Raw genomic sequence first — 21,665 nt, forward strand, 5'->3', positions numbered from 1 at the left:
TGTTCATTGCCTGGGGACTTCGTGGGTAGTTGAAGAACCTGACTCATTATCATTTTTTCCCTTTGGTCTTGTGTTGGGCCATAGTCTCTCTGGGAAATTGACCAAATCTCCTTTCTTTGCTTATCGACCTGGGTGTTGCGTGGAAGAGTCTCTGCTGTGGCAGGGCAAGGGCCAAAATCTTCATCTGTAACCACTTCTGTTCTGAAATGGCTAAGCCAAGGCATCTTTTACTGGAGGCAAAGAGGGTCGCTGGCCTCTGGGAAGCTGACAAGCATATGGACTTTGCAAACAAAAGGAGAAAATGTGCCTTTCCAGGGATCTGCAGATCCCCTTTCCGTGAATTACGTCATTGGGTGCTGGCAGTGGTTTAGTTAACAGCTATTTGCTCCTCCAAATTCTCACAAATTCAGGGGAAGGATTTTTAGTGACTGTTAATTTTTCTGTCTGACTTCTCATCTCTTGGAAGGAAGTTAACATATACTTGTGTTCAGAAAATTAAGCTAGATTTTGTTGGTGAGTATAAAAGAGATGAATCTCATGTAAAACTTCTGTTTGATTCAAAATACCAGAAACGAGATCAAATGACAAACCATAGATTGGGAAAGAGTATTTCCAACACAAACAACTGAGAAAAGGGCCATTTTTTTCCTTAATGCATAATGAGCTCCTAAAATCAATTTGAGTTAAGAGTTTAAACAGAGAAAGAAATATAAACATGTTTGTAAATATGAAAAGGTGCCTGGTTCCACACATAATGCAAGAAGTGCAACTGATAGAATGCGATACGTCACTATTAGATTGGCAAAAAGACCATTTGATGACAGGGTGTTGGAAAGTTGTGGAGAAGCAGGCACACGTGTAAACTGATGCAGTTTCTTTGGCACTGTCACTCAAAACGTATGTAACCTTTGACCTCCCGATTCAATTTCTAGGAATTTATCCAGTAGAATTTACGAATATAAACAAAGATGTCTTCATTGTAGCAATATTAGCTAAAATGTGAAACAGTGTAAGTGCCTGTGAATAAAAGACTGGTTAAGTAAATCATGATGTATCTCTACAATGGAATACTGTTCAGCCATTGAAAAGATTTGTAGGGACTTCCCTGGTGGTGCAGTGGTTAAGAATCCGCCTGCCAATGCAGGGGACACAGGTTCGATCCCTGGTCCGGGAAGATCCCACATGCCGTGGAGCAACTAAGCCCATGCGCCGCAACTACTGAGCCTGCGCTCTAGAGCCCACAAGCCACAACTGCTGAGCCCGTGTGCCACAACTACTGAAGCCCATGTGCCTAGAGCCCGTGGTCCGCAACAAGAGAAGTTACTGCAGTGAGAAGCCTGCGCACCGCAACGAAGAGTAGCCCCCGCTCGCCATAACTAGAGAAAGCCCATGTGCAGCAAGGAAGACCCAATGCAGCCAAAAATAAATATATAAATAAATAAATTTATTTAAAAAAAGAAAAGATTTGTACTTGGTGTCACATGGAGTGTGCTTATATTTCGTTTCTGTGCCCAATATCAGTTTACTGTCTCTTGGCTCCAAATTCACTCTTCTTGCCTAATCTATGAAAATGGTTCTGATCCTTTTAAATAATTTTTCTTTGCCAGCTGAGAGGTAGTATATTGATAACTGGCCCAGCTTTTTAAAAACAAGGGGTGGGGAAAAGATATTTATGCTTATATAAATATGCATATGCGTGAACATGTTCTGGAAGCTGCATGAGGGGGTTACCTCTCAGGGTGAGAGTGGAATCTGGGGGGAGAGAGAGACTCACTGGAAGTTTTTTTTTTTTTTTTTTTTTTTTTACCATGTTCATGTTTTGTTTTTGTAGAGAAAATGACAAAACTTTGGTTAGACATTAAAGGAAAAGAAACTCGCATTAATGGAGAAACAGACTAGCTGGAAATACGAAATATTGTAAAGATGTCATTTAATCAGAATAAATTTATAGGTTAAATGCAGTCACAGTAAAGAAAAAAAATCCCAAGGTGGAGGCAGGGCATGGTTTTTATTGTTAAGAAGCTTAGAGTATAGTTTGGGAGACAGAAACATAATGTTCACAAAAAAATGCCTTGAACAGTTACAATGCAATATATCAAGCGCAAAGCAATAAAATTGAATACATATGTATTGTGGGAACTTGGAGTCCTTTGAGAGAATAGACAGAATGGAGTTAATCAGCAAAGGATACTTAAAAAAAAAAAAAGCTAACAAATGATAAGCTATAACAAGAAGGAATCTTTCTTAAAGTCCATATTCTCTCAGAAAATGGAAACTGCCCTCCCAAAGGCTTTTCAATGTAGGGAGGGAGTTCTTTCTACAGTATATTTTGTGTTGAGAAGACCTATGTGAGAAAGTCTATGAACTGTGCCCACATTTCGCGTTCTACTGCTGAGTAAAGTGGCCCAAATGCCTCTACATTTTCACTTTTGAGTTGCAAATGACTGAAAATTAAGTAATCAAGTACAGACGGGATTGGGTCGACCATACAAGGAGTACAATTGCTTGAAGAATCTGGAAACAATACTGACCACATTTGTTGGCATTAATTCATCGAAGCAATAATGCTATATAGAGAAAATATGGGGTTTTTTTTAAGTCATCAGTTCTGAGTATTTGTTGCAACTGAACTCTAACTTGGAACTGATGATAAATTCTTTAAAAAAAAACCCGACACTATTATACATTGGGAGCTTTAAAAAATTCCCACAGCATTTGGAAAACATTTTATTATCTCTCTATGCCAGTTATAAGGATTAGAATTTAAGCCACAGATTGATATAGAAGATGTGACATGTTGCTCCAACTGAGAACTGGATAGAACTTTTAGTAGAAAAATGATTGCTTTTGTAGGTCTTCATGAAATCTTCACTGTGAATAGGTGAAATGACTTTTAAGATTTTTCTCCTGGCAAATAAATTGCCTTTATGTTGAGAGTATTTCATGATGATTCTATAATGTCCATAGGGGATAGAAATAGATATTAAAGGAGATCTTACTTGCTAACATTTCTTAAGATATGTTATCCATTGTATGCCATTTCCCATTAGTCTAGTTTATAAGCATCACTCACAGTAGTTCTTTAACTTTTGTTTCCTTTGGAACACAAGTTTATATACCTCCATTTTTCATTGCTTGAGAAACTCCCCAGAAATAAAGAAATGCTGTCTTTTGTGAATCGTCAGAGGTCATCATGGTTTTGGTGGCTATATTGTTTTTCTTATTAGTGCAGGTCTTGTCAAAATGTTATATTGAGGCTTTATTCTAAAGACACACCAGTAGCTCCCTCTATTTGGTGTCACTGAAAAATAAACGCAAAATCTAATCTGTTCCTTGCCGAAGAATAGAAAATTGTAGAATTTCAAGGAGGGCAGTTGAGTGATGTTTGGGTTTATGAGCATTTGTCATTTCAAATTTTGCCATGTCTCATGAGATTAAGACTGAGAAACAAAATCAAAGAATTTTTAAAGTCATTTAATTAATCTGTAACTTAAAAGAAGATATTGAGTTGTGTTATTCTCTTGCTAATAGGATAGATTACTGGCAAGGGGTGTATTTATTAAAAGCGCTAGTTTTGGTTTCCAGTTTTTTAAAACATGAAGATCTCTTTTTAACATCAAAAGGTTTCGTGGATTCCCTCATATGATAGAAGTTATACTTTGCCTTTTTGGTCTGCAGACAATTTTTGGTGCTCATGTGGTTGGAAGACCTTTGAAATGACTCTGAGACCCTGTTCTAGGGGCCCTTGGCCCACGTTTGGGAACCAGTGCCGTGCACTGTTCAGATTTAACTATGACGGCTTCAGTCCGAAGAAGTAGAACATGGTTTTTGAAACAGCCCAATTGAGTCGAGAGGAGAAAAGTCAGAGGTCAGAACTGAAATGTTTCTTTCTTTGTTGTTCCTACTCTGAGCAAGCTCTGTGGAACACGAGGTTAAGACAGTAAAAGTTATTATGATTATATTTTGTTCCAGGATGTTTACACCTTTTATATCAATACCTATAGGTGCAAAAGCAGGAATGCCTTTGATTAGGGGCCGCAGGTGTCTATAGGGAGGGAGGCCTGGGGGTAGCCTGGGAGGTAGAACAGAAATCACAGGTAGGTGGGTGAAGCTACTGCTGTTATATCAGTGGGTGCTGAGTTTGGCGCTTCTGAGGGTCAGCTTTGATGTGCAGTTAGTTCTACAAGTGTGAAAACAACAAAACAGAGATTCAGCTGGTTTCAGGAGAGAACCTACTTTCTTTTTTTTCTGCCACCCAGTATATTCTGTAACCATTTATGAAAGTGGAAGTGTCTGAAGACGTGATCATGTCAGCTTGAGGATACTCCAGATCTGATACCTGAAGAAAGGTCCAGTCCATGGTCAGATCCCTCTCTCCCGCAGGACACTGTCTTGTTAAAGTCTCTGAGCAGTAGAAGAACCTGCTGAACTTCGTGTGGTCCAGGATTTCCCAAAACTCATCTGGCCATGGAACTCCTGCTTGTCCACCCACCCAACCCCAAATGTGAAATGCCTGGAAACATCGTGCAGAGCACACTTTGGGAAAGGCTGATCTTAGTTATAATCTGGAGCTTACAAACCTCAGAAGCTCTAAGTATGGCTGAGCTGTACAGTGAGGATGCTGTCACTCGTGGTCTTCACGTCTGTCTCCTGGGTTAGGGGTCTGTGTCTGCAGGGAAGGGTGCTAATGCCAGGTACCTCAGATGGCCTTTGGGAACAAGGATTTGTTCTCTGCCTTCAGTGAATTCTCAAAGACAAAAGCTTTCTCTGGTTTCTCTTTGTATAAGTCACTCTTCATAAAATAATTACGTACTACTCACTTATTCATTTCATCTCTCCTCAGGGCTTGCGTTACTGTCTCCATTATCATCATAGATTGGGGTGGGGAGGGGCGTCTAGAAGGTCTTTTGTTCAACCATCAAGAAATATTTAGACAGCAGCTCTCTTCTCAATCTTAAAATATTGATTGTTTCTAACCACTCAAATTCACACATAATTTGGGAAAACTCTTAAAAGAGTCAGAAGGCTGGAGGAAAAGGAACAAGGTGGGGCAGGTGGGTGGATGGGGTGGGGGTGAGTGTTCTCCATCTTTGCTCACTAGTTCAGAGTGTGTCTTTTGAATTGGCTAATTCTCTTGGAGGCAAGGCTAGTTGGTTCCCTGTAGAATTTGCCAACCAGGGATGCCTTCCTGTTTTTAAAGCAGGGTCTTCATTTTAACAAAATATCTATTCAACAAAATAGTTTAAATATCACTTGGAAATTCTGATGGGATTTTTCTTGTAAAGTAGGTTTATAGCTTCTGATAGGGTAACAGAAATATGCATTTCTTACTGTTCTGAAGCCTCTGGGAAGGAAGGACAGCTGTGGGCAAAACGTTTCTAGTCTGAAGAGAAGAATGCTATTGATTTGCAAGGATAAGCTGTTCTCTTACAGGACCTGTAAGAATGATCATTAGCATTTGCATAGCACAGTACACAGCACTTTCATACGCATAGAGCATATGATCCTTATAACAGCCCTTGTAAGGGAAATCATATTGACATTTTTTTCATCTCCATTTACAGTTGATGAAGCTGGAGCTCAAGAAGGTTGAAATTACTTGTCCAGAGCCATTTAGTAGTAAATGGGCAAGCATGAACTTAACACTTTTTCTTTTTAAAAAACCTTTAAAGAACATAGTATGTATTCATTACTTACAGGCCAGTCATTCAGAAATATACAATTTAGAAGTAAGCTGGAACTCTGGACCTTTTAAAAGTTGCACCATACCAATTCCTAGAGCAGAGTAATCCATATGGTAGCCGCCCACCCCCCCCATGGCTCTTAAGCACCTGAAACATGATTTGTCCGAATTGCAGTGTGCTGTAAGTGTTTAAAATGCATACTGGATTTCAATGACTAAGTATGAAAAAAAGAATGTAAAATACCCTATCAATACTTGTTTGCATTGATTATATGTTGAAATGATACTGTTTTGGATATACTGAGTTATCATATATTACAATTAATTTCACCTTTTTTTTTTTTTACTTTTTAAAGGTGACTATCAGGAAATTTAAAATGATGTAAGTGGCTCACATTATATTTCTATGGGACAGCAATGGCTAAAACCATTTTCCATGGTTTTCCATAGCATTATTTGTGTCTTATGCAAATAATATGCCTTTATATTTTACTCTTCTGGCATATAACCCTTCTCCCCGTTATTTGGGGAGAGGTTGATCTAAATTTCCCTTTCTGTTTTGAAGACTGCTTTAAGAAGCCTGTAAATTATTTTATAATTTTAATATAATTTCTGTGGTTTTAATGACACCACCTTCCAGGAGAGGCTTGATTCATTGGCACCGTCCTTGTTTGGGAGCTGTCTGTTAGATCCATGGTACTGTTAGTGTGAGAGTGTGAGTTTGTGTGTGAGGACACACGTGTGTGTATGTATGTGCTTGTGTGTGACCAGGAGAGAGGGGGAGAGGAGGATGGGAAACAGATTCTCCAGGGCCTCTACCAAATTCTGCAGGTCCCCACCCTTAAAGAGTCTGATTCTTCACAGGTGGGGAGTAAAGATTTGGATTCCCCCCCAGCTCCCCCTCTCCTTAAAGAAATCCCACCCTGCGGATGAGTCCCCGTTGCCAATGGGAATGCACTGAGCCACAGCAGGGAAAAAGACTGAAAATCAACACATTAGAGAGGAACGCTTTATAGCCCTCAGCTCGTGGTAGAAAGGACCGTTGGGAAAGGTTTTCTTTTATGAGCATTTTCTGATTGGTTTCATCCCTTCCTCTCTGGTCCCTGGTGGTAATGGGATATTAGGAAAGTGGAGCCAGTTGTTCGTAGGATGGGGGGCCAAAGTTGGGGGGCTCACAGGTGTCTTTCTCCACTGACCATCCCCGTTTGCAGCCTGCATGGCCAGGCCTTCCCCGGGCTCTGTGGGGCTTCCAGGATAACTGTTAAATCAGCAGATATTGTTAGGCATGCACAGACAGAGTTTGGTCTAACTCAGTCTAATTATTAAAATTCTTGGCAGGAATTCTACATGAATCACCTCCAAAAAAATTTACATTAAAATTAATGCTACAAGTCTGGCTCCAACCCACAAAACTGAGAAAACTACTCCGAGTTCTAAGTCCACAAGTGTGGCCTTAACTCCTCCTTGTCCACAGGCCTAGTGACTTTTTTCCCAAAGGCATGTGAATTTTCTTAAGAACCCGGAAGGGTGGGGGAGGGCTCTGAGGGGATCACTCCAGAAGGGAGTTATTCTGATCTTCGAATTAAGGCAGGTGTTCAGCCCTCAGGCTGTGGAGTCAGACCACCTGGGTTCACATCCGGCCAAGCCACTTATGGGTAGTGTGGTTTCGGGCCGGCTCCTTAGCCTCTCTGAACCTTAGTGTTCCATCTGGAAAATGGGGATGTTAACACCTAGAGATTTGTCTGGACACTAAGTGAGCTAATGCACATAAAGCTCATGGCGGAATGGAAGAGGTAAGCACCTGATAGCTGTTAGCTCTTTTGTTGCTGCTGTGTTCCTCATCATTCGTTGCGGTGAGCTGTTCTGGGGGGGCAGCGTTAAAGTGCTAAGTGGTGGGACTTCCCTGGCGGTCCAGCGGTTAAAACTCTGTGCTTCCACTGTAGGGGGCGTGGGTTCGATCCCTGGTCGGGGAACTAAGATCCTGCAAGCCATGCAGCGCGGCCCCCCCCCCCCAAAAAAATTAAAATGCTAAGTGGAGACAGGCGCCACTGTAGGCTATGCTCTCCTTTCTTCACTTCTTTGTAAACAGGTTTTGGGGGAAAGAAAACAAGTCCTGGAAAGCCTGTGGCATTGCCACCCAATGACTGTTGACTTTAAATAGCCTTCTCTGCTCACCCTTTTGGGGGGGCAGGGCAGGGTAAGAGTCCAGTGAGGCAGCATGTTTTTGTGTGTCTTTTGTCGTCACTGTTCTCCCCCTAATCAATCTGTGCCAGTCTCTATGGAGGAATGCTCAAGACCTTCACCATGATTTTCAGGGTTCAGAAAGACTTTCTCATACCTTCTGCCTGAAGGTCGTGGATATCAGATGTTGATCCTCGAAATTAAAAAAAATTGTTTTTCTATTCCCTTTATAGTTTCTAAGCATGATAGAGCTAATGTTGACTTATGTCTGGGATGGATTATAGATATTTGTTCTTTGAATGTATGGGAGCAGTGAATAATAGATAACATTGGTGAGAGGTAGGTGGATAGCAATAGTACTTGCCCTTGGTTTCAGGTTCATTCTTGACTCAGCAGCTGGAGCAAACGCTGCAGGGGTATTTTTGGGAGATGACCATGGAGGGCTGACTGGTATTGCTGTCAGACGGATGGAACCATGTGTAAACAGCAAGTCGAGGGAAATTTGCATGGTGAGCATTTATAGGACAAAATCCAGTTGATGTCAGATTTAGCTAACATTTACTGGGTGCCTACAATTTGCCGGGCATTGTTCTGGTTTTAACTGCTGAAGTGTCATTTGATCCTGTGACCATGATCTGAAGTAGGGACCAGAAAGGAAACTGAGGTCAGGGCATTTGAAGTATTTGAGTCACACTGAGTCAGGGCAGAGCTGCGAGGTAAAACCAGGTCTCTTGTTTCCCAGGCCAAGGTTCTTCCCTGGTGTAAACTGCAGGAGAGGTCAGTGTCCACTTCTGTGCCAGGTACTGTTATCCCCCTTAACTTAGATATCATACCCCCTCCCTCAAAACCCCTGAATTTGGAGAGGCTAAAGTAGATGCAGAGTAGAATACAGACCTGTCTTCCTAAAGTCCATGCTCGTCCCTCAGAGCCATCCTGCCTCTCAGAAGATGGTTCCAACCCAACAGATTGGGTCATTTTTAACATCTGTGCAGAACGATCCCAGCTTTTATATAATACAAACCTTTCTTTCCTTGAAAAGAAAAAAGGCAAACATTTTTGGCCCTCTTCTTTGTAGGCGTTAGTTTTGGAGTGATTTTTGGCCCTGCTAGTAAAGTGCTGAAGTAGAGGCTCAGTCCCAGTGGTAAGAATCTGAAAAATTAATGTCATTCATTTTTCTTCTCCTTGAACTGGCAGCTCCCTTTTGCCTGTAAATAAACTCACCACCTCCCTGTTCCCACCCAGGGAGGATCCCCAATTCTAGCCATGGTTTGCCAACAGCCTTCTGTCAGGAAAGAGATTTTCTCCTGACATTTTAACCTAATCTGTGCCTGTCTGTTTCTACAAGATGCAGTGATATATGGTGGGGAAGAGAGCTTGGTTTTTGAGGCAGATGCCTCGTCCAGTTTACTGGCTGTGTGACCTTGGGCAAGTTGCTGCTTCTGTTTCCCCATCTATTAAATGCTTGTCTCTCCTCTTAAGCTTTTTAGCTATATCTTTAGTAAAATTTTAGTGTTCAAAACTATAGCTTGAGGAAAATCATTTAATTGAACAAAAACCCTGTGATTTTCTCTCTGTAAAATTTATGGATTGGGCAGTTCCTCCCTTCAAGAAGTTTACTGTCCCCCAGGAGAGAATCCCTCCCAGATCCCTATAACAGAGAGCAGAAAATGACATATGCCTGGAGAGAAAGGAGGAAAAGGCTAGGTTTTTTTTTTTTTTTTTTTAAGGCTCACTGCTAATTCCTGTAGATAAAATAATGAATAATGCGGTCTTTGCCCTTAAGGAGCTAAGTCTCCCTTGGGGGGAGACACCCGCTATATTTTTTTTGTAGCTCTTATTAATATCTGCCATTTTCTTGTTCTTGTTTATTACCTGTCCTCCATCACTAGAATATAAGCCCATGAGAGCAGGAACCCAGTGTCTTATTTGTGGTCCTGTTTCCTATACCCAGCACTTCAGTATTGGTTGAATTAATGAATGGATGGGTGAATTATTAAATGAAGTAAGGAGACAATTATCCTGTAACATAGGTGCTATCAGAAAAGCATGTACAGGGTGGGGAGGGCACACAGGGGAGGAATCCCAGCCCTGCTCCTTTTTTTGGGGGGGGGTGGCGTTAGAGTAGTTTTCCAGAGGAGGTGATGTCCAGACTGGTTCTGACAACAAAATGGAACCAAAAGTATTCCAGGCAGTGGTAAGTTTTACCCCCAAAGAGCGCAAAGTAAGCGATTAGGACAGTGGTTCTCAACGGGGCAGGCGCAGCAGGGGCGGCGGGGGTGGGTGGGGAGAGTATTACCCTCAGGGAAATTTGGCCTGACTCGGGGGAGCATCCTGCAGTGCACTGGACGGCCCCCACCACAGAGAAACTATCTGGCCCCCTAGAGCCCAGGTTGAGAAACCCTGAGTTAGAGGAAGAATGGCCCAGGGAGGAGAGGCAGGTGCTGAGGTGGGAACAAAGATGAACAGCAGGAGGAAAGAAAGGGGCAGCCATGGGCGGGTAGTTATTTGAGAATTGAATTTTGTTCGGCGGCTCAATACATGGAGAACTTGTAGATGCACAATGTCCAGTCATCCTTAAATAATCCTGAAGCAAGGATTCATTTACCACCGAGTTGCAGAGCACCCTGTATTGAAGAAGTCTTTGCTGATTACCCTGGGACAGGGCATTATGAAGCTAATAGCTTATGCGTCCTGTAATTTCTTTATTTCCTTTCAATAATAGTGGAACATGCAGGATGTCAATAAGGCAGCTCAGCATTTTCCTTCTCTTATTAAATTGAAGTGATTGCCTTTCTGCATCTGACTGATGGGAGAAAAATGCCTCCGACCCTGGAAGGTGCTTGCAAACAGGAATGGAGTTTCTTTTTTCTCTCTGGACCACATGACCCATCTTGTTAATTGATCGTCCCCTAAGCAGTGTTGAGCAGCCCATGGTGGCTTTGTTTCCACTTTCCTAGGAAAAAGCCAGGCGTCTATGCTGCAGCCTTGATGCTCACCCAACTACTGCCTTTCCCGACCAGGGCAAGTGAGGGTGGGAACGGCCCTTACCTCCAGCCCCCCTTCGCAAAGACAGAGCATTCAAGTTCTCCAGTGAGCCCAGCTTGGGCTTGCCCGGGACCTGCCACGAGCTGAAGGTTGTTTTCTTTCTCCCACAGGAAATAATTTTCCTGGGCACGGCAGCCCTGGGTTGCCAATCCCTTGGTTTCACGAAAGCTCACGTGTGTGTGACAGTGGCACTATTGTTGGGCATGCTGGAGTTTCCATTCCAGATCCTGTGTTTATCTGCTGCAGGGATTTTTCTCTAAGAGGCATAATTTAAACAGTAAGGCATAAGAAGGGACCGATTTGAAAAAAGAGAGAATAGTCTCTGATATCTGGCAACTGAGAAGTGGGTGAGTTGTAATCGAGTGGCCACGTGCAAGTGGTTGAGCCTGGGTCAGTTTCAGTGGCTGAGGCTGCTTGGTCCTTTAGGAGTTTTGAACTAGATGAGAAAGTCCTGTTACCAGGAACAGCTCTCCCTATGAAAACAAATGTCAGTTCCAGAGAAACTCCCCTGGGCCACGGTGGATGACATGAGATGTGGGGGGACTGGGTTTAATAAATGTTTATTTTTTGTTTTTTTTAAATTTATTTTTATTTTATTTATTTATTTATTTTTGGCTGCGTTGTGTCATCGTTGCTGTGCACGGGCTTTCTCTAGTTGTGGTGAGCAAGGGCTACTCTTCATTGTGGTGTGCAGGCTTCTTATTGCGATGGCTTCTCTTGTTGCGGAGCACAGGTTCTAGGCACGCGGGCTTCAGTAGTTGTGGCATGCGGGCTCAGTAGTTGTGGCTCGCAGGCTCTAGAGCGCAGGCTCAGTACTTGTGGCACACGGGCTTAGTTGCTCCGTGGCATGTGGGATCCCCCCGGACCAGGGCTCGAACCCGTGTCTCCTGCATTGACAGGCAGATTCTTAACTGCTGTGCCACCAGGGAAGTCTCATTAATAAATGTTTAGATTCAGTTAAAAATGAAGTTGAAGTAAAAATAAAGAGAATAGGTGAAACCATCTAGTGAGCATGGCCACCGTGCCAGGCACTGTGTTCAGTAGTAGAGACACACTTAATCCTCCCCCCAACCCTGGAAGGTGTAGGAACAATTCGTGAGGCCCATTTTACCAAAAGATTTAACCTTGGAAGATATCGACCATGTAGAGAAAAATGAATGATGTTGGGAAAGATGAGGTCTCGTTGAGCTGGGAAGTATTATTGTATCGGCTTTCGAGTGGTATTTAATTCCATTTTGTCCCCACACCGAGCTTTGTCACGGCAGCGCACCCCAGAGCCCTTCTCCTGGTTTGTGTGTTATCTTCTTTCACTCTTCCACTTCTTTGGGGAGCCTCTTTTCTTCCTTTTTCTTTCTTTTTTAAAAAATATTTATTTTATTTATTTGGTTGTGCCGGGCCTTAGTTGTGGCAGGCGGGCTCCTTAGTTGAGGCTTGTAGGCTCCTTAGTTGTGGCATGCAAACTTTTAGTTGTGGCATGCATGTGGGATCTAGTTCCCTGACCAGGGATCGAACCCAGGCCCCCTGCATTGGGAGCGCAGAGTCCTAACCACTGCACCACCAGGGAAGTCCCTTCTTCCTTTTTCTTTTAAAGAAGATGAACTATAAAGGGAAGGAGTGAAAGGAAAGTAGGAGAGGAAAGGGAAATCAGGTCAGAGGTGAAAAGGGAGAGCCGGTCCTCATTAATTATCTATTTTTATATAGTAGTGTGTATATGTCAATCCCAATTTCCCAGGTTACAAAAATAGACAACTAATAAGGACCTACTGCATATCACAGGGAACTCTACTCAATATTCTGTAATGGCCTATACGGGAAAAGAATCTAAAAAAGAGTGTATATATGTATATGTATAACTGATTCACTTTGCTGTACACCTGAAACTAACACAACATTGTAAATCAACTATACCCCAATAAAAATTAAAAAAAAAAAAAATAAGAGCTGGGACTCCTGGGAAAGCTCTGGAGTGACTGGCGGAATGGGTTGCAGGAGGACCTGTGTTTGCCCACATTTCAGGTGTGGTGTCGCTCTCTGTCAGGTGGATTTAAACTTCACATTGTCAGTCCCAGTTATGCACCCTGCCAGGAAGGAGCATGTTAGCACAGGTCATACAAAGCAGGGGAGAGTGGACGTGTTCCCCTCTCTCCATCATCTCTGCCAGAGCCAAGAAAGCCGCCACCAGGAGGACCCTGGGTCAGGGAGGGTCGGATATTTCGTTTGGCCTCCCGGAAGGCTAATGCTTTCATTCCTTGTCTCAGGCTACTGGGCTGTAGAGAGAATTCTTGACAAAGTGAACACCAAGGAAGGAGGGCGTTCTTACCAAAGACTGAATACAGTGGTCGAGGTACTGTCTTTGAGGCCAGGATGGAGGATTGAGGCCCTCCGTCCAGCCTCTGCCTGGATTTTCTTAAGAGATTTCCTCGCTTTCTCCCCTAATAAGATTATCCTCTAGAGGAGTCTCCACAGTCCAGGTATACTCAGAAAACTCACCTTTTCCACCCTCCCTCTGGAAGTGTGACCTGATACAACTGGGCGGATGCACTCAATAAAGCAGTGAGAGGGACTCGGCCTGCCCTCTGCAGCAGGGTTCTCAACTGGACATTTTTGCCCTTTAGGGACATACGGCAATGTCTGGAGACTTTTTAAAAAAGTAAACTTTATTTATTTAGAGCAGTTTTAGGTTTATAGAAAAATTGAGCAGAAGTACAGAGAGTTCCCATATACACCTTCTTTTACCCCAGTGTCTCCTATTACTAACATCTTGCATTGATGTGGTATATTTGTTACAACTGATGAGCTGATACTGATACCTTATTATTATTATTATTTTTAATAAATTTATTTATTTTTTGTTTTTATTTTTGGCTTCGTTGGGTCTTTGTTGCTGTGCATGGGCTTTCTCTAGTTGTGGCGAGCGGGGGCTACTCTTTGTTGCAGCGCGCGGACTTCTCATTGCAGTGGCTTCTCTTGTTGCGGAGCACGGGCTCTAGGCGCACGGGCTTCAGTAGTTGTGGCACCTGGGCTCAGCAGTTGTGGCTCGCGGGCTCGAGAGCACAGGCTCAGTAGTTGTGGCGCATGGGCTTAGTTGCTCCGCGGCATGTGGGCTCTTCCCAGGCCAGGGCTTGAACCCGTGTCCCCTGCATTGGCAGGCACATTCTTAACCACTGCGCCACCAGGGAAGCCCCTGATACCTTATTAACTAAAGTCCATGGCTTACTAAAGTTCACTCTTTGTGTTGTACATTCTGTGGGTTTTGACCGATGCATGATGACATGTATCCACCATCACGGTGTCACACAGAGTAGTTTCACTGTTCTAAAGTCTCCTGTGCCTTCTGGAGACATTTTTGATTGTCACAACCAGGCAGGTGTTGCTGGCATCCAATGGGTAGAGGCCAGGGATGCTGCCAGATATTCTGCAGTGCGGAAGCCAATGCCCTAATGAAAAGTCAGTAGTGCCAAGATTGTGAAACCCCGCTGTACACTCTCGTGCAGGTGTGGTTGTGTGCATGGGGGGCGGGGGTTGGTCGTGAGGCTCCAGGGCTGCAGAGGAACCTGGCATTTGGATGGTGGGAGGCCTGGCTGTGCATTGGCAGCAAAGAGGCACCCGGGAAGATTTGTGAAGTCCTGAGGAGAAACTGAACTGTAACTTGCAGGCAGCATTTCATCCGTAATCCCTACACATATTGCTTTAACGCTCACCCTCTTAAATTCAAACCCTGAGGTCTGAGTCCGATTAAAATGCCCAAAATTATAATTATTGGGTTGTGCATGGTGGGGTTAGCTTAGGTTACTCTCAAATTAAATGCAGTCGGATCCATCCAGAACTAAAATCCCAAGTCTCAGGTTCAGATCCCCTGTATTTAAGCAACGTCAGTGTTTTCTCGCTGCCTCGGTTTCCCTTTCTAAGGAAAACAGTTGTCTTCCTTGTCTCGACTTCACGAGTTACTCTCTGCCATGCGCTACCGTTAGCTTTTGTAATGCCAACGTTGTGTTATGGGCAGCAGGGAATACTGTTGAAGACCTAATTAATTAGAAACTGCCCACGAAGTAGCATTTTTATACTGGAAAGGGCTTACGTGGATGCTGAGGTTTGCGGGCAAGGGTGGTAAGCTGTAAGATGACTGCTTTTCAAGACGAGATTTATAAGGGAAAAATGCAAGCTTTGTAAAAGTCAGCAATTCTTGCAAATGGAGGGCTTGTGCTCAAGAATTGGGTGGTGTGGCTTGCATTGGTCCCTCAGACCTCTCATTGCTCCATAAGTCTTGTCAAGTGGGAGCAAGGACTTTATTCCCCTGATAGGGCTGGGAGGAGAATCCAAAAACCAAACTTACTCCCTTAGAGAATGTAAATATGGATAAAGAGAAATAGTCCTTTTCATACATTACCTCCTCCACCCTCACCTTCCTGAAGTCATAAAACCCCAAACGTAACCAGAAAAATGATCTTTTGAAAAAAAAATCCTCCTTTGTGGGTGCATCTTTGGGCTGGAGAGGGAAAAACTTTGCAGAACAAAAAGGTTCAACTGAGGCATGTAAAACAAGTTTTATTAAAACGTTAATTATCTCCCACCTGCTGGTACCTTGTGAAGTTCAGAGGAAAAGGGCTGAGAACAGCATTTGATGTGCATGAGAGTTGCTGGGCTCCTTCCTCTTCTTAAAAGGGATTTGTTCTTAATCAAGTTTATTTCATAATAAGTAGGTACAGACACTGAGTTCGTGTTTGCATTTTTGATGTGGTTTAATTAAGATCCTTCGCACGTGAGGTGTCGACTTCGGTTGTTTCAAATGTAATGTCTTGGCAAGTTTGGACCTTGGGTTTGGGGCATTTTTCTTTAGACTAATGATAAGGGCTCATGAACTGGCCGTGCTTGTGCACCCTCTTTGTGGGGAGGGGGTGAGGGTACATTTTGTGTGGCAAGTCCGGGGGAGCAAGGACAGAACATTCCGGTGCTTTGTCCCTCACTCTGAAGTACAAGAAGTATCCCTGGCCCTAAACTTGAAACCCCGAGCTCCACCCTTATTTTGCATCCTGCAGCCTGGAAGGATTAACCTGTCTGCATTTCTCATTTATCGCTGCCTTCCCACAGTCTGCTCTTTGACTTGAATTGCAGAATCACTCCAGGTATCAGGGCTCAGAGCTTTTCAGTGTGTTGCAAGAACAGTATCTTCACCACCTATTAAGCATTTAACATATGCAGGGACTGGGCTTAATGCTCTGCCTTATTACTGGATTCTCCAAGAAGCCAAGGGTCATACAGCTGATGGGTGGAGGGGCTGAGATTTGAACCTGTTTCCTGACCAGAACCAAGCCTTTAGCCAGAAGGCTGTCATGCTTTCTCTTTGTGCTCTAACGGGGCTGCAGAGCAGGAGCGAAGCTTCATCTGCCGCTCCCCATTGCTCGCATTACCGCCTGAACCACTTGTCTCCCCCCCACCCCACCCCCACCCCGTCCGTGGAAAAATTGCCTTCCACAAAACCCGTCCCCGGTGCCAAAAAAGGTTGTGGACCGCTGCTCTAAGACTTAGAAAAACTCCCCACTTTCTGGTTCTTGGTTTGTTTGGGTTTTTTTTAATTAATTAATTTTTTAATTTTTGGCTGCATTGGGTGTTCGTTGCTGTACGCGGGCTTTCTCTAGTTGTGGCGCGCGGGGGCTACTGTTCACTGCAGTGTGCGGGCGCCTCATTGCAGTGTCTTCTCGTTGCAGAGCATGGGCTCTAGGCGCTCGGGCTTCAGTAGTTGTGGCGTGCGGGCTCAGTAGTTGTGGCTTGTGGGCTCTAGAGCGCAGGCTCAGTAGTTGTGGCGCACGGGCTTAGTTGCTATGCAGCATGTGGGATCTTCCCGGACCAGGGCTCGAACCCGTGTCCCCTGCATTGGCAGGCGGATTCTTAACCACTGCGCCACCAGGGGAGCCCCCTCTTGTTTTTTTGAGTCTGGAATTTTAAGTGGATCAGTCAAAGTTTGTGTATGTTCCAGTGTATCAGAAAGTCCTCTGATATCCCATCTGTATTTTTTCATTGTGATTGATAATAGCAATTGTCTGAAGACCTTGGAGCACTCTATTTTTTTTTTTCTCTGCTGAACTTTCTCCAGCCTTGTTCTAAGATGTGAATTCTCTCTCCCTCACTCTCTTTCTTTTGCATTACAAGCTCCTTAAGCCTAGTCTTCTGTCCTTTTCTACACCTACGATGATACCTGCACCACATCCCTTAGGTGTGGTATAAACCCAAGTTGAAGGGAAAGGAACACTTACCGAGCACATGCTATGTCTTAGGTGCTTTCTGAATGTGGATTATCTGCCCTGGTTGTCTCAGCAACCTGTGTGATAGCTGTAGACATCTCTGTCTTATGAACAAGGGAACTGAAGCTTGGAGGGGTTCAGTATACTAGCTCTGGACCTCATGGCCAGTGGGGTATAACAGAACAAGGGTTCAGACTCAGGCCTCTGTGACATCAGCCTAAGTTCTTTCTACTTGACTGTACTTCTTCCCACTGAATGTGAATTGGGTTTAGTGGCATTTTGCTTTTCCTTAGGAAAAAGGAGGTAGAGAAGGCTTATAGAAACCCATGGAAAACCTTCTTCTTTTCACCCTCGCCGGAAGCCAGAAGCCATCTCAGTAATGGAGGTTCACCTACATCAAGTGGATGGAAACACTGGGTCACGTAGCTGCCACAAGCCTGCATTTCTGTTTTATTATATAATTGGCTAGCACACACTTTCTTTGTATTTGTTTACCTATGGCTGGTTCTGACAAAGTAGATTCTTTTCTTGGCCTCGTCACTCAGAAGTAAGCTGTGGGGTGTTAGTGGAAGGAGTAAAGGACTGAAAATGCCTGGGAGTTGGAAAATCTCCAAATATGTGGTGCAGCAGAAGGTATCCTTGTTGACTTGGTGACAAGAGCTTCCTGCATCACACCCACGAATCACACGCTGCCCTGTTGCTGCAGAACTTGCACACATCCTCTCTTTCTCCTGTTGATCCTTTACTGCTGTGGTCTCTTCCCTGGGAGGGTCCTGGCCAGTCCACTAACCAGTGTTTATTGAGCTCCTACTAGATAAAAGTTTGTTTGTTGTACCCAGACTGTCAAGCAAAAATGTTAGAATAAATACTAGAATGAGATCAAGGCATTCTTCCTTTTGATTTAGGTCAGGATTCAAAGCACCCAGAGGAGTAAGAGCTGTTATTTCTACACTTTCTTTCTGTCATATCTTTCAAGATCACTGGAAAGGATTTTGATCCACTTTCTAGAACTGAAACTTTCAGGGTCCAGCAATTTCTCTTCAGAGCCTTAAAAGTCATTGTGTCATTGGGACTTTATTTCCTGTCCTCGCACCCCTTTCTCCTGCTGATCCCCACCCCCCCTGCCTCCCTGGCTGTTTCCTTACCACAGTGATTTCTGGTAGCCTAGCAACATTGATCTCATGTAGCAAAGTCACCTGGGTACTGCTGGCCCTCCCAAGGAAAAATCATGTGAAGGTATCAGGTATCCAGCAGAATATATCTCCTTGGACTAGATACTCCTTTGGCTTGGAAAGGAATATCTTTGGTCCAGCATGGATGTGAGGGGACCTTCTGCTTGCTTTATTTATTGATTTTTTAAAGCCAAAGCAATGTTAGCAGAGCCAAGAATAATGCTGGAAAGATTCTGTACAAGAACATAGCCTTGCGTAGTTTCCTGGCAGCAGTCCAGTCTGCCTTACGCTTGGGACCCGAAAGCTTTGGTTGAGAAATCCTGCACGGCGACCAGAATGTGAAGGATCTGAACGCGGAGCCTTTAACTTCTGAGGGACCCCACCTCATGGCAGCCTCTTTCCGTCTTTTGTGTGGTTCCCAGCCAGGGTTTTGAGCTGTGTTTGGAGCTTTTGTTTAGGATTTCCTAAGGGGCATGAAAAGCATGTATCGTAGTCCCCAGGTGGGCATAGAGCCTGTCTTCAGAATGGAGCAGCTGCAAAAAGAAAAGGAAAAAGCCATTTAATTCCAGAGACCATTCATGGCTGAGAAATGGAAGACTGTGGACTCCTTAACCCTTCTTAGTGTGCACCTCCTGCTCAGACCTGCACATCTTGTCAATACGGTCACCATCCAAGCCTCACCTGATCTGTATGGGACCCGTCATTGTGACAAGACCCTTTCCTTGGGGTTCTCCCGTATACCAGCGCATCTCACGCAGACTGCTTCATCTTAGCTGTCTCTCTCACCCCTAGCTGAGATGGCACTTGCCAGGCTCCTCTTTCATACATAACTCAGTCTTTCTTCCTTGTCCTCAGCTATACATCTGAGGGGAAAACCCACAAGTTAATAATAATAATAAATAACGGGTTTTAATACTTCATTTTCATTGTGCATGGGACAGTGGGCAGCCCTGGCAAGCAGTGTATGGCTGTTAGCAGGCTGAGGTCAGCCAGCTCTCGACTGGGATCTTTAATTCACTGGGTGACTTTATTGGGGTGGATTAATCAGATGTGAGAGTATGGAAACCATGTTTTTGATCTCTGGTTCCCTAGGTTCTAGATTGGTGTTTGGGGATACAGCTGCTTGAGAACTATTTGTTCACATTCTAGAAACATGTTTTAGCAGGACCTCCAGAGGTGATGAGAAACAGAGGTGATGAGACATCAGCTCAGGCTAGTTTATTGATTCACAAGGGGCCATCCATCCCTTTTCTGGTATCTGAACATCTATACCCCACCCAGGACCATGCATTTCCCCGTTATCTAGGGGACCAGAAACCAAATTAGGAACCAGAGGGATTTTTAGGCAGGTGGATGGAGAGGTGGAGGGACATTTCCCCCCACCTGTCTCCAGCTCCTGTGACCACTGAATTTCTGTCCCCCAGGCAGTGCCAGGCATACTTCCAGAACTTGCTTTTGTGAACCCTGATTTTCTCTGCTCTTTGCTGACCACGCCCCTACACCACCACCCACGGTGCCCCGAGTCTTTCTTTAGATGTACTCATCCCACTCACCAGGCCGAGGTCCTGTGGCCTTGCTGACCCCATTTCCGTACCTTGACCTCAGGGGTTCAGTCACCCCCGAACTCTTTTTTTTTTTTTTTTTTTAAAGAAGTGATGATAATGAGCATTCTTCCCATGTTCCTGCACTCAGAGGGAATGGGTTTTTTTTTAATGTTTCATCTTTAAGAATGATGTTTGCTGTAGTTTTTCTTATAGATGTCTTTTTTTTTTTAATAAATTTATTTATTTTTGGCTGTGTTGGGTCTTCGTTTCTATGCGAGGGCTTTCTCTGGTTGTGGCGAGTGGGGGCCACTCTTCATCGTGGTGCGCGGGCCTCTCACTATCGTGGCCTCTCTTGTTGCGGAGCATAGGCTCCAGAGGCGCAGGCTCAGTAGTTGTGGCTCAAGGGCCCAGTTGCTCCGCGGCATGTGGGATCTTCCCAGACCAGGGCTCGAACCCGTGTCCCCTGCATTAGCAGGCGGATTCTCAACCACTGCACCACCAGGGAAGCCCCACCCCCGAACTCTTTACTAAGTGAGCTTTATTCCATGCTTGTCTGTACGGGAATTTCTGGTTCTCCCAGGGTGGTGCCTGCTTTTGGGAGAGGATTCCGGAGGGTCTCCTCATAGGTGATCTCTCTGCAGAGGAGGTTTTAGTGTCTTAGCCCAGGTTGTTTTCAGCCGGCTTTTTTCTTTCTTTAGCCTGAGGTCGGGAAGGTGCTGTAGGAGGAGTTTGGAGCTGTGGATGTAATGGAAATTCAAGGCCCATGCTGGTTGAACTCCAAAAACAAAGACTACTTTTACAACAGCCAGGGAGCAGCTTCTGCCCAGGGAGCTCAGGGAAAAAAGGGGAGAAAAAGAGAGAGAAGGAGAGGCCTCAGCTGTAAACAAGGTGTTTCCAAGTCTGAGAAACTTAAGATTCAGTAACAGAGGGTCAGGCTCCTTTATCCAAATCAGCTCTCTTCTCACTCCCAGTCTTTACCTTCCTGTCCTCATTGGCCCAGTTCCTGCACATGTTGGTATGAAGGACGAAGGAATGGGAAGGAAAGGTTAGCAAATAGTCCTTTTTTTTTTTTTTTTCCATTTAAAAACGGGAATTTTATATTCTGTGAATTGATCTCCAAGACACAATGGAGGAGGAAGAGGCTGGATCGATTTCTTAGAGATCTTTCTCTCACCCATCCGCCCTTCCTCGGGAGAGATGGGGCCACCCACCCGCCAGCTTCCTCCTGGTGCTCCAGGGCCTGGCTCTGGGGGACCGCGTTGGCTTGCGTCTCAGGGTTACTCATGGCGAAGCAGAATCCAGCTCACTTTCCCCACATGCTCTGGGTTCTGCAGGCTCCACGCTCCGTGGGGTCACAGTTCCATCAGCCCAGCTCTCCGCTTCCTATCACCTCTTGGGAGGGTGCGAACTGATGGCCTCCTCACATCCTCTACGGCCAATAGAGTCAGCCTCGCCTTAAACAAACAGCTTCCCACAAGTGTCTTCTAGATCCTCAAAGCCTTGAAGCTTCTCCTCCCAGAATGACCTCCAGCACATCCCCTGACCCTTAAGGCATTACTCATGCAAAACATTCTCTGCTTAGTTCTGCGGTCTTTACCTACTAGGCTTTTGGCTTTAAAGATTTTTGCTATTTTAATCCAGAGCCACTAGAGACTATAAACATATTGTGATCATATCCCTAGTTCTCTGGAAATTCTATACCTTAAGCCCAAGCCCAGTTGGTCACTGTAACTCGCAGCTATAGGGTGGGTCTGAGCAGGTAGGAAATGTGATGCGTGGGGTGAGCGTGGAGTTAGGGACC

The 21,665-nt window shown here is 44.5% G+C and overlaps 1 protein-coding gene across 2 annotated transcripts in view; it reads left to right on the forward strand.

Annotated features, from left to right (window-relative positions):
* Positions 1-21,665, forward strand: part of NXN (nucleoredoxin) — a 140,762-nt gene that overhangs the window by 57,799 nt on the left and 61,298 nt on the right. The window contains exon 1 of one of the 2 annotated variants that reach the window (XM_082370725.1): positions 8,317-8,373. The exons of the other annotated variant lie outside the window; for it this stretch is intronic. Within the exon in view, the coding sequence (XP_082226851.1) occupies positions 8,332-8,373 (42 nt within the window). The 5' untranslated portion in view covers positions 8,317-8,331. Of the gene's footprint in view, positions 1-8,316; positions 8,374-21,665 lie in introns of those variants that run through there. 2 annotated transcript variants of the gene reach the window in all.

This window comes from Balaenoptera borealis (genome assembly GCF_965194805.1).
Source record: "Balaenoptera borealis genome assembly, chromosome: 20".
NCBI lineage: Eukaryota > Metazoa > Chordata > Mammalia > Artiodactyla > Balaenopteridae > Balaenoptera > Balaenoptera borealis.